Source organism: Phyllostomus discolor, chromosome 12 (genome assembly GCF_004126475.2).
Source record: "Phyllostomus discolor isolate MPI-MPIP mPhyDis1 chromosome 12, mPhyDis1.pri.v3, whole genome shotgun sequence".
In the NCBI taxonomy this organism is placed as follows: domain Eukaryota; kingdom Metazoa; phylum Chordata; class Mammalia; order Chiroptera; family Phyllostomidae; genus Phyllostomus; species Phyllostomus discolor.
Window position 1 is genome coordinate 450421 of NC_040914.2, and position 13611 is coordinate 464031.

At 36.4% G+C, this 13611-nt stretch overlaps 1 protein-coding gene across 3 annotated transcripts in view; it reads right to left on the reverse strand.

The window, feature by feature from the left end:
* Positions 1–429: 429 nt before the first annotated feature.
* Positions 430–13611, reverse strand: part of LOC114511026 (zinc finger protein 566) — a 32209-nt gene continuing 19027 nt past the window's right edge. For all 3 annotated transcript variants that reach the window (XM_036013193.1, XM_028529623.2, XM_028529622.2), the window contains exon 6: positions 430–3951. In XM_036013193.1, coding sequence (XP_035869086.1) covers positions 2927–3951 — 1025 coding nt within the window. In that variant the 3' untranslated portion in view covers positions 430–2926. The remainder of the gene's footprint in view (positions 3952–13611) is intronic.

Genomic DNA, 13611 nt, shown 5'->3' on the forward strand with positions numbered 1-13611 from the left:
TTTCTTAATGCAGTACTTTTAGTAGGCTTCTGCACTATAATGGCAGAGTTTAGTTGTAACAGAAACGGTATGGTCCATAAAAGCTAAAATATATACTATTGATCTAAGACACAATACATAATCAATTCCAGTGATATTTGTTGCTAGTGCAAAATTGTGATGCTCTGGCATTTTTTTCTCTTGAGAGTTTATCTCTGTACTTTTAAAAGATTTTTATTTATTTTTAGAGAGAGGAAAGGAGGGAGAAGGGAGAGAAACATCTTTGTGTGTGAGATACATTGATTGGTTGCCTCTCGCACACCCCCAGTTAGGGACCTGGCCCACAACCCAGGCATGTGCCTTGACTAGAAATCGAACCAGCAATCTTCCAGTTTGAAGGATGGTCCTCAATTTACTGAGTGCACCAGCCAGGGCTCTATTTTTTTCCCCCAGTTGTGTGTGTAAACATATATAGCTCAACAGAGGGACACAAAATACAGTCACGCTCCACGTAATGATGTTCAGGTCAACAACTGACTGCATATACCACAGTGGCATATAGTAGAACCTAGATATGTGGTAGACAGTGCCATTTAGGTTTGTGTAAGTAGACTCTGATGTTTGGGCATCAATAAAACTATCTAAAAACACATTTCTGAGAACACTCCCCTGCTGCTAAGTGGTGCAAGACTCTCTATCCTATTTAACTGGTGTGATGTTTAGGATAAATTTTTAATGTAGAAAAAAACATATACTTGGAAGTTAGCTACTTTATTTTTAACCTAAAACTGCTCACATCCAAGAAATTCTGGGTAATTACCTTGTATTGGTACTCTCCCCTAAATTTCCTTGGTGCCAAGGGATTTATACTATTAAAAATTCCTCCTACAAGCCTTTTGCAGTCACAGCTCTAGTGTCCAGAAGAAAAGTTATCCATGGGCTGCTTGCTACTTATAGTCGATACATCTTTGTCTTCATGGTTTACTTTTAGATCTGAGCAGCCATTTAGAAATCAAGAGCCATCACAAACTTTAAAAAATGTAGATTTCTGCATTCTCTGGAAGTCAGAAGAGCTGGCAAATGGTGCCCTATTTTCCAGTATCAATTAGCTGGAACTGGCCATTGGGAATCCTTTTAACTACTCTCCCATTTGGTTTCTTTTGCTATTCTTTTGATACCTATACTTCACTAATTTCTTTAGTATGCTTACAACTTCTTTACGGATGATAGTCAAAGATAGTTTCCTCTTTTTTGTTCTCCTGATGCACTTGTATCAAGATTGTTGGTTTATTATGATATATCTAATCTATAAAAATTCCTTGAACACTTGGTAACATTTTGCCTGAAAAAAAAAAAATTAGGTTTGGAGTTTTGTCAATAGCTACTGTATTCACATATAAATCTCCCTTTTCCTGTTTGTAAGTGCCTTTCAAGAGTTCTGCTTTCCTTTGAGTCATTTTTATTTTCCTAAAAAAATAATAGTTTAGGTTTTCAAATACATCAGAAACAATAGTATTAGGTACAGCATTTTAAATCAGTAACTATAATGTGTTTCTATCCATACTCATGTTTATCCATTTTTCAAAACCATTGCTGTTTGGCTTTTCACATTTTTTCTTCAGAAGTGTCACCAATGTTTTGTCTATATTCTTATTTGTTTTTATATTAGGCATTATAAGTAGTTAAAAAGATGTCAGTTTGAATAAGGTCCTTCTCACACATTACACACATTACCTTCCCCAACAAATCCCAAGATTATTTCATGTTCTATGAGAAATAATTGACAAGAAAATTTTCTTAATTCATTACCCTCAATGGATCATTCTTCAATTGCATATCTTGCCTGATGTTAAGGCCTGAAGAAACAGGTCTTTCAACAAATAATACTAATGACAACAGTGAATGTAACAATGACTAACATTTGATATTTATTATGACATGCATAATTCTAAATATTTTGTCATATTTGATTCTCACACAAAATTATGAGGTAGGTATTACACTTATCTCCATTTTAGGATTTCTACTAAGATACACATGTATAAAAACAGAAAAATTCTAGGGAATGTTAAATAGATAACTAAACAGATAACAACTATCCTTCAGGAAGGAAAATGGGTACAAGGATAATGTTCAAAGGGTATGTTTGTCTTATTTATAATGTTTAAATCTTTTATAAGGAAACTATATTCATGAATCATTTCTGTAATTAAAATAAGAGACATGATATAAAGATATGCCAAAGAATAATGTCCATCAGGGTACTGTGTGTAATGGCAAAAACTCTGGAGGAAACTTCAATGTCTATCAATAGGAATTTGATAAAATGGTATTATGGCAACACAAGGACACACCATGAAGCCATTAAAGGATCTCTGTTTACTGAGTGCAAAGTTTTTCATGACTGTTTTTAGAATAAGAAAGCCTAAATTTTCTAAAGAGCAAAAAGTAGGTTGTCTTAAAAAATAAAGATGTCACATTTCTGTTATTAAAGGTATTTTTAAAATAAAGGTATTTTACAATCCATGATATAAACAGATGGACTTAAGAGTCATATAAATTTATGATGAATTAAATGATTAAGAATGCATTAAGTATTGACAAATTAGGGGGAAAAAGAAAATAAAAATCACAGGATTACAATTTAGTATACATTATCTAATTTTTAAGGTTATAAAGGTGCCAAAAGTTGTGTAATTTTCAGTATTTGCTAGGTCCAGTTACCTGGTGTCAAAAGAAATACAAATTCTATTAAAGAGCTTCCAAAATGGATTTTACTACTGGGGTGTTATTCCTACATTTTTCTTGGACTGAATAAGCTATAGTCAACAAATAACATGTTTCTACATTATTCAGAATAATTATGATTAAGATAATTTTCTGAGGTTGAATAGTTTTGAGGTGTAATTAAAAGCCTTCCCACATATTTCATATATTCTATGGTTTATCACCAGTACAAATTTTGATGCTGAATAACTTGTGAGGCATAGTTAAAGGTTTTCCCACATTCCCTATATTCACAGGGTTTCTCACCAGTATGAATTCTGTGATGACTAATAAGTTGTGAACTCTGAGAATAGGCTTTCCCACATATCTTACATTCATAGGGTTTCTCACCAGTATGAATCCTCTGATGTCGAGTAAGGTCTGAACCAGAACGAAAAGCCTTTTCACATTCCTTACACTCATAGGGTCTCTCACCTGTATGAATTCTCTGATGTTTAATAAGTTGTGAGCTCTGACTAAAGGCATTGCCACATTCCTTACATTCATAGGGTTTCTCCCCCGTGTGAATTCTCTGATGTTGAGTAAAGTTCGAGCCACTACTAAAGGCTTTCCCACATTCTTTACATTCATAGGGCTTCTCACCAGTGTGAATTCTCTGATGTCTAGTGAAGTTTGAACCACTACTAAAGGCCTTCCCACATTCCTTACATTCATAAGGCTTCTCACCAGTGTGAATTCTCTGATGTCGAGTAAGGTCTGAGCCACAAATAAAGGTTTTTCCACATTCCTTACATTCAAAGGGTTTCTTGCCAATATGAATTTTCTGATGATGACTGAGTCTTGAGGGATGTCTAAATGCCTTTCCACATTCCTTACATTCATAGGGTTTTTCAATAGTATGAATTATCTGATGTGTAATAAGCTGTGAGTCATGTGTAAAGGTTTTCCTATATTCCCTAGATGCACAGTATTTCTCTTTATTATGAATGATTTGCTGTAATGTAAAGGATGGATGATGATTAAAACTGGGCATGCCTTCATGGGTGTATATTGGTTGACTGCAATGTCCCTCCTGAGAGTCATGTTGTCTCTCAAATTGGTCATTACATTCCCAATCATCTCTGAAACTAGAGCACTGAAGGTCATGTCTTGTAAGTCTTCCCATTATCTCCCACTGGGCTGACTCTATTTCATAAATTTCCTTCTTCAGAAATAATTTCTTGGCTTCACATCTTGATCCCAGGACTGAAAAAAAAATATAAAAGCAACCATTCAGATATTTCTTGCTTGGGAGAAATAAAACTTCGATTAAAATGGAAGAATTAAATCATATTTAAAAACAGTAGACTGGAGGAGTGAGGAGAGATCACATAGATGAGGGCAGAAAGTAAGCTACGGGTTTCCAAACACTGCTACGAATAGGAATTATGTAGGGGAACTTGCTAAATATACAGATAACTTAGTCTTATCTTCTTCGTTATAGGATAACTCTAATAATACACACATACACATTCATGTAAGAGAATGCCACAGTATAAAGTGTAAAGAAAATAATCATAACTAGTTAACAGAGTTGACAGGAATAAATTAATATGTCAAAGGAAAAATTGTAAGGGGTTGGCAAACTATGCCTGCAGCCCTGCAACAATTTTTATAAGTTTTATTGGAACACAGCCACACTTATTCATTTCTGTATTATGTATGGCTATTTTTGAGCTACCATGATCGAAGCGAATAGTTGCAACAGAGCCCACATTGACTGTGAGCCTAAAATATTTACAATCTGACCCTTTAAGAAAAAGCATGCCAGCTCCTGGATAGATATGTGTTGTCTATTACCGTAGCCACTAGCATATTATCTGTTTAAATTGAGCATAATAAAATAAAACTTCAAATTCAGTTGGCACTATTTATATTTCCACTGTTTGATAGCTAAATGTGGCTAATGGCACCATACTGGACATCACAAATATAGAACATTTCCATCATTGCAGAAAGTTCTATTTGACAGTACTTGTCTAGACTCAGTAACTAGAGACCCAGGGTCTCTTTAACAAATGATAAAGAAATAGAGGGTAGCAATCCAGATGGGCAAATAGCTTAAGAAAAGTCAAAAGTTGAATTAATCTAGCATGAGTGGTAGCAGGGAGGATTTTTTTTTAGCTAGATGTGTTTGGGGTTTGATGAAAATACTATTTGCCTTAGAATTCTGTGATGCTGACCTTAGAAGAACTTAACACATACACAAGCACTATAGTGGTGCTGACCAACTGACAGGAAAGGCATTTGTAGGGCAAAGAGAAGAAATGAAAATGTAAAGGAAGGTAGTGTATTGCTATTGAAATATCAGACTTACAAGAGCCAGTTATATAAGTTTTCAATTCAAACTCAGTCAATAACAAGCATTGTTTTCTTGGGCAAATGAGTTCATCTTGTTGAACCCCAATTCTCTGCCTATATAATAGGAATAACAACTAACACGATCATTGTGAGGACTTGGAAAAATATGTGAAAAGTACTTGGTATAAAATACTGCTTTGTATTTGAGAGATAACATTATGAAAGAATTTCTCTACAAACATGGGAATGTAAGGCAAGTAAAGTATTTTGAAGAGCATACTATGAACCCAGAGGGGAAACCTCAAGCCAAAGAAGTGAAAATTATTCTAGTATCATCGTCTTTCTCTTCTCTTCATATAATGATTCAACAAATACTGTCTAATCTTGCTCTGAAGTACTGCTTGAAACTCTTCCCTCTGTCCTTACTACCTAATATGAAATCCCTATCTCTTGGACTACTAGAATAGTCTACTACCCAGTTTTCCCACTTAAGGTTTACAATCGAACCCACATCACTAGAATGGCATTGCCTGCCACTGCTCTGCTTTTAATTTTTCAATGAATTTCCATGGTTTTGCTCTTACAATAAAAGCTAAGCTCCTGAACATAGCCTCCAAAGCTCTGAATGATCTGATTCTTGCCTGACTCTTCAACCAAATCTCATACTCTGGTCCCTTTTGGTTTCTGAGCTACATCCACACTGTCCCTATTTTGTAGTTCTTCTAATACTCCCAGCTCTTCTTCCCTATTAAGGCCTTTTCAGGTACTGTTCTTTATATTTAGAAGATGTTTTCTTTCACTGTTAGCCTTGATCACTATTACCCATTTTCCAAATCTCTACAGAAAGGACATAGTTTTGGAAGTCTTCTCTGATCCCATTACCAAATTACACCCTCCTTGTAATTACCTTTTTAACACCCTATTCTACTCCTTAACAGGGTTTTCACAAATTGTAATTACATATTTTTAAGGTTCATTTAATATCCTTTTCTCTCAATAGATCTTAAGTTTTGTGAAAGCAAGAAAAATGTCTGATGTCTTCATCAATGTGTATTCAATACTGAGCACAGTTTCTCCCACATATTGGAAGCCCAACAAATATTTATTGACTGACTCAGCATGTATGCTCTTTAATAATAAAGTTTCAAAAATATTCTTGTAGAGAAAAAGGACATACTCTTTTCAAAAACATGGCACACTGAATATACATATGCATTTGTTACTACTCCTTCTAAGTGATAGTAATGATATTAAATGAAAGAAGAAACTCTATTAGGACAAAGAGAATGGGAGAGGAAAGAACAGCAAAACGATTTTGGAAGAAACAGAGTATATGTAATATACAAAGTAACTAATGATGTATCAACCATTAAAAAACCCTAAAAAACCAAAGTTGCAGATTGTCCCTATTGTGGATTCCCAAATATTCTCAAGAACTGAAATTATGAGGTACCTTTGCAAAGTAGGGTGCATGAGGGGCTGCAAACAGGAAGATTAATTGAAATCTGAATGAAACAGACCGACCACAGATTCTCAAACCTACCTCATACAGCAGACTGATTGCCCCACCTACTATATCCAGTAAACTCCCAGAATCTGTCAGCCAAACTTATTTTTATTAATTCCCAGAAAAAGAGTAGAGGATTTCATTCTGGAGAAAGCCAGCCCCAAAGAAAAGACCTGATAGCTATTCTAAGCCAATAAAGTGTTCTAGGCAGATCAATACCAATAAATCTACACCTTCTTAGACACCAACAAGCTCTAGTCAGCTTTTTAATGCCAGTGTTTTATATGCAGACAGTCTTGAGTCACTAGCTAATTCAGGAAATTTTTAAACATAATAAGAGATTAAAATAAACAAAGAAGAAAAAAGAACTCAGGAAAGAGAGACAATAGAAAAAAATTTTAAAATTCAAAAGAAGAATGCTTCTAAAAAAAACACATAACAATCCCACAAGAAAATGTCAGAAAAAGAAATATTCAAAGAAGAAAAAGGTTCTTTGTAAAAATTAATTCAAGGATTAAAAGTTAATAAAGTCCCACAGAAATACAACATAAAAAGAGAGATGGAAAAGAAAAAAATTCTAGGGCTAGGACAAGAAATTTAAGATTTCAATGACCAGTTTTCAATCATTCAAAAATTTAATGAGCCCTTCCTGTGTGTCAGACATAGTACCAGGCACTGGATATAAAAAGTAAACAAAGTGTAAAACATACAGAACAGAGATAAATGATGGGTAACAAATGATAAAGAAAATTTCAATTATTTAAAGTTTCCAGAATAAAATTTCTCAGTGTGTTCTCAGCCAAATGAAAGAATGTAATCAATCAACATCATGTTATCTCAACATGAAATGTTAGAACATCATAACTAAAGAACTCTAAAAGTTTCCACTCAAAGGAATTAAACAGGTCACATAAAAGAATTAAAACTTAAATGTGTTTTGGAATTCTCAAAAACACCAGATGTTAGAAGATTTTAGAAATCCATGGGGCAATGTTATCAATATTTTGACAGTGAGTTTTTCAACCTAAAATTACATCTCCAGACAAATTATTAATCAAACATGAGGGTGAAATGAAAACATTTTCAGTCCCTGGCTGGCGTAGCTCAGTGGATTGAGCGCGGACTGGGAACCAAAGTGTCCCAGGTTCGATTCCCAGCCAGGGTACATGCCTGGGTTGCAGGCCATAACCCCCAGCAACCGCACATTGATGTTTCTCTCCCTCTCTCCCTCCCTCTCTCTCTCTCTCTCTCCCTCCCTCTCTCTCTCTCTCTCCCCCCTCCCTTCTCTCTCTAAAAATAAATAAATAAAATCTTTTAAAAAACACTTAAATATCAAAAAAAAAAAAAAAAGAAAACATTTTCAGACAATGCGAGGAACCACAAAATATACTTTCTATTTACTTCTCTTACATACTTCCCTTGGTTGTTTTTGGAAGATGTGCTTCAGGATAATGAGGGAATAAACTAAGAAAGAGGAAGGCAAGAGATCCAACAGCCAAGGTATACAAAAATAAAGAAAAGAGACACAAGGAATTGAAAGGAGAGAAGTAAAGGGAATCAATAGGATGATGCTAAGGGAATCCATACAATGACAGTGAAGAGAAATTCTAAAATGACAGTTATGTAACAGTCTCAGCCAGGGCAGAAAAGCAGAGGGCTAGAGGAATGTCTCAGTTAAAAAATAAACCAGTTACCTGATGTGTAAAAAGAGTTAGATTAGTAACAGATAAACAGAAAACTAAGACTTCTCAATGAAGATAAGGATTAACAGCATGGAAATTAACAGAGCTCAGCAATGAAAGCCAATTATCTAGTGCTGAGTGAAGTGAATAATGACTTTAAAAAAACTAAAAAAAAAAAAAAGAAAAAAAGAAAAACTGTGGCCCTAGCCCAGTGGCTCAGTTGGTTGGAGTGCTGACCTGTACACCAAAAGGTTGTGGGTTTGATTCCCAGTCAGAGTACATACCCAAGTTGCAGGTTTGATCGCTGGTCAGGGCTCATATGGGAGGCAACCAATCATATAATGGTTTCTCTCTCTCCCCCTCCTTCCTCACTCTCTAAATACCAATAAATACATTTTAAAAGCTGTGAGATAATGATATGTGGAAGATGAGGAATGAGGTTAAAAAGTAAGCTATCATCTTCAAATTCCATAGTTAAAAGTCAATCATTACTAAAACTAGGTTTTTAAAAAAATTCTCAGAGAAAGAATAGAAATGGTGACTGCCACCCCCCCCCCACCCCCACACACAAAATAGTGACAGTCATGGGAAAGGAAAATTGTATAGAAAATAAATGTAAAACATGACTCCCAGAAAAATACAGAAATGATACGGAACCGAAAATAAAACAGCTTTCTAGAGCTGTAGAAGACTTAGTAATCGTATGGTTTCCTTCTGTGATAAGCAGAATTTATGAAGAGAGATTTTAACTACCTATACCTTGGTATAATTTTTGGAGTTCAAAAGAAAAAGAAAACTCTATAGAACTAAATTCCTAGATGAATCAGGTAGTATCCTACTCCCATGTTTGTGTTTGGTGTTGCCCCTAAAAATTCTCTTAAAGTTTGAATGGTTACCAGATTATAAAGAAAACTGGAAGGGACTTCCGGCCAAGATGGATGCATAGGTGGATGCACTGTGCCTCCTCGCACAACCAAGATAGGGACAACAACAATTTAGAAACAGAATAACAATCAGAACTGACAGAAATTTGATCAGAATAGAAGTCAGATAACCAAGAAGTTGAAATTGACCCATTCAACCAGACCTGTAGAAGGGGCAGAGTCTGGCAGTCGGGCGTGGGGCGCAGGGCGCAGGGCGGAGAGCAGAGAGCGTTGGGACCAGGTGCATAAGGTATCTGGGGGTGCAAAAGGCATCCAGGGCATGCAAGACTGCAGCGGGTGGACCCTGAGTACGCAAGCAGCAGCTGGCAGACCCCAGCCGAGGGGTGGCAACTGGCAGACCCAGTGAAGCGTGACTGTGAAGCAAGGCACTGCGCACAACCCAGGATCCCAGCGCTAGAAAATAGAGCCTCGGGACACTGATAGAAAACACCTGTGGGAGTTGAGGCACACAGAGAGACACCTAGCCTCACAGGAGAGGTTCTTGGAAAGTCCCACCACGTGCACAAGCCCACCCACACGGGAATTAGTACCAGAGGGGCCCAATTTGCTCGGGGGAAGAAGCAGAAGGGACTGAGGTCCCAAGGAGAACGGAGCAAGTGCCATTGTTCCCTTGGCCCTGCCCCCACATACAGCTTCACAACCCATGGACTGAGGTGCCCCGCCCTGGTGAACACCTAAGGTTCTGCCTCTCATCTGTAACAGGAATGACCAGACCAAAAAAAAAAAAGGAGATGGCTCAAACAGAAGACCAAATGAAAGCCCCAGAACTGATCCTTTTAAGCGACCGAGAGATAGCCAGCCTATCATATGCACAGTTCAAAACACTGGTGATCAGGAAGCTCACAGAATTGGTTGATTTTAGTAACAAATTAGATGAAAAAATGAAGGCCACAATAAGTGAAATGAAGAAAAATGCACAGGGAACCAATAGTGATGGAAAGAAAGCGGGGTCTCACATCAATGGAGTGGACCAGAAGAAAGAACCAATCGGAAAAGAATGAGCAAATAAGAATTTTAAAAAATGAGGAGAGGCTTAGGAACCTCTGGAACATCTTCAAATATTCCAACATCTGAATTACAGGGGTACCAGAAGAAGAGGAAGAACAACCAGTGGAAAACTTATTTGAACAAATAAAGGAGAACTTCCCCATTCTGGCAAAGGAAATGAACTTCCAGGAAGTCCAGGACGCTCAAAGAGTCCCAAAGAAGTTGAACCCAAGAAGGAACACACCCAAGGCACATCATAATTACATTAGCCAAGGTAAAAAATGAAGGAGAGAATCCTAGAAGCAGCAAGAGATAAGGACACAGTTACCCACAAAGGAGTTCCCATTAGACTGTCAGCTGATTTCTCAAAAGAGACCTTACAGGCAAGGCACTGACTGGTGTAGCTCAGTGGATTGAGCGCGGGCTGCGAACCAAAGCATCACAGGTTCGATTCCCAGCCAGGGCACATGCCTGGGTTGCAGGTCATGGCCCCCAGCAACCCCATATTGATGTTTCTCTCTCTCTTTTTTCTTCCCTTCCCTCTCTAAAATAAATAAACAAACAAACAAATAAATAAAATCTTAAAAAAAAAAAGAGAGAGAGACCTTACAGGCAAGTAGGGGCTGGAAACAAGTATTCCAAGTCATGAAAGGCAAGCACCTACATCCAAGATTGCTCTATCCAGAAAAGCTATCATTTAGAATGGAAGGGCAGATAAAGTTCTTCTCAGATCAGGTCAAGTTCAAGGAGTTCATCATCACCAAGCCCTTAGTTTACAAAATGTTAAAGGGACTTATCTAAGAAAAAGAAGATTAAAAAGCATGTATAGTAAAATGACAGCAAACTCACAATTATTAACAACCACACCTAAAACAAAACCAAAAGAAACTAAGCAAACAACTAGAACAGGAGCAGAACCACAGAAATGGAGATCACATGGAGGGTTAGCAACAGGGCAGTGGGAGGAGGAAAGTGGGGGAAAAGGTATGGAGAATAAGTAGCATAGATGGTAGGTAGAAAATAGACAGGGGAAGGGCAAGAATAGTATGGGAAATGGAGAAGCTAAAGAACTTATGACACATGTACATGAACTAAAGGGGGGGAATGTGGGTGGGAGAGGGTGTGCAGGGTGGAGGGGAGTGAAGGGGGAAATGGGACAACTGTAATAGCATAATCAATAAAATATATTTAAAAATTGTAAAAAAAAACAACAAAAAAACCAACAACAACAGAAAAAGAAAACTGGATTTCTGGTTTTCCTGAAACACTGGGTTATCTGACTTTACTGGCCTGCACTCTCACATGATAGGTGTTTCCTGCCCTTAAGTGCTTACACCTTTGAGACAGGTATATAGTCTCTCTCTTATTAGCCATCTCTACTGATGCCTAGTCCCATGAAAAGCCTCAGGCCAAAGTCAGTTGCCATGTACATCTGCAATATTGCTTTCCTTGTTTTCACCTTCATTCCTAAAGAGTTTCTGCTGGATATATAGTATTCTGGGTTGACAGTTCTTCTGCACAATAAAGTACTGTTCCACTTTCTTTTGGCCTATGTGGTTTATGAAGTGAAATCCATTTATTCAAATAAGTTTCCCTACAAATAAAGCATTATATTCCTATCGTTCTTTCAATACATTTTTTGTCATCCATTTTCAGCAATTTGATGATATGTCTGAACATGGATTCCTTTGGGTTTATCCTATTTGAGGTGGCTGAGTTTCTTGAATTGGTGTATCTTTCACCAATGCTGGTAAACCATTATTTCTTCAAGTAGTTTTTTTCAGTCCTAAACTTTCTCCTCCCCTTTTGGGATTAACATGTTATTTAACAAAAATGTTAAGCCTTCATTGTAGTCTCACATGTCCCTGAAATTGCATTCTTTTTAAGTTTTTAATCTTTTTTTCTGTTATTCATATTTGGTAATTAGTTTTGATCTACTTTCAAGTTCACTAATTTTCCTCCATCATCTCTTTTCCTATTGAGTCTATCCAGTTTTTAAAAATTTTGACCATTGTATTTTTCAGTTCTAAAGTTTCCATTTGTTTTTTAGGTCTTTTTTAAAATCCTGATCCAAAGATACGTTTTTTAATGATGAGAGTGAGAGAAAGAAAGGGAGGGAAACATCAATGTGAAAGAGAAACATTGTCGGTTGACCACTGTATGCTGACTGGGGATCGAACCTCAACCTAAGTATGTGCCGTGACTAGGGATTGAACCCACAAGCTTTTGGTGTATGGAATGATGTTCCAGCCAACTGGACCAGGACTATGTCTTCTATCTTTCAATTGTATCATTTGATTTCCAGCCATTGAGTTATATGGGTTCTGTACATACTTGTCAGATATTAAACCTTTATCAGGTTTATGATTTGTAAATATTTTCTCCCATTCCATAAGTTAACTTTTCATTGTCTTGATGGTTTCTTTTACTGTGCAGCTTTTCAGTTTGCTTTTTATTACCACTTGTTTATTTTTGCTTTTGGTGTCAAATCCAAAAAATCCAAGGCTGATTTCAAGGCTCTTACTACCTATGTTTTCTTCTAGGAGTTCTGTGGTTTCAGGTCTTTTGTTCAAGTATTCAGTTCATTTTGATTTGATTTTCCATTTATGATGTAAGATAGTGGTTATTTCATTCTTTTGCATATTAGTTAAGTTTTCCCAACATCACTTATAAAGGAAACTATCCTTTCCCCATTGTATATTCTTGGCTCCTTTTTAGTAAATTTATTGACCACTTATGTGTGTTTTTATGCCAATGACATATTATTTTGATTTGTTTAGTTTTGTAATATACAGCTGATCCCTGACTAACACAGGGGCTGGGGCTCTGACCACCCAGGAAGTTAAAAATCTGCATATACCTTATTAGCTGTGTATAATGCACTCCCATGTATAATGTGAGCTCACATTTTTCACCCAAGCTTTCAGAGAAAAGTCTTTTAATTTTTTAATTCAATTTATTTATTTATATTTAGATACTTTTTTGTATTATAAAGGAATTTTAGCATTTATTTTTTAACATATTATTGTACAAGAAATTTCATGTACCAAATAATTACAAAACACATGAAAGGATATAAGGTATTTCAGGTACTGCCTATGTAAAATGTGCACTCTTATTTTCCTTCAAAAATCTGGGCAAAAGAGTGTGCATTAAACACACCAAAACATGGTAATTAAAGTCAGCCCTTCACCTATGTGATTTCCCAATCATGGTTCAAAAATACAGTTGACCCTTGAACAATGTGGGTTTGAACTTACGCATTCAAGTGGACCCATGCAGTTCAAACCACACTATTCAAAAGTCCACTACAGTTTGAAAGCAGAAAAAGTGATGCTTCTAGATGCCTCCTTCTTTATCAAAATTGATTTGCTATTCAGGGTCTTTTGTTGTTCCATACAAATTTTAGGATTGTTTCTGTTTCTCTGAAAGTTGTCATTGGAAT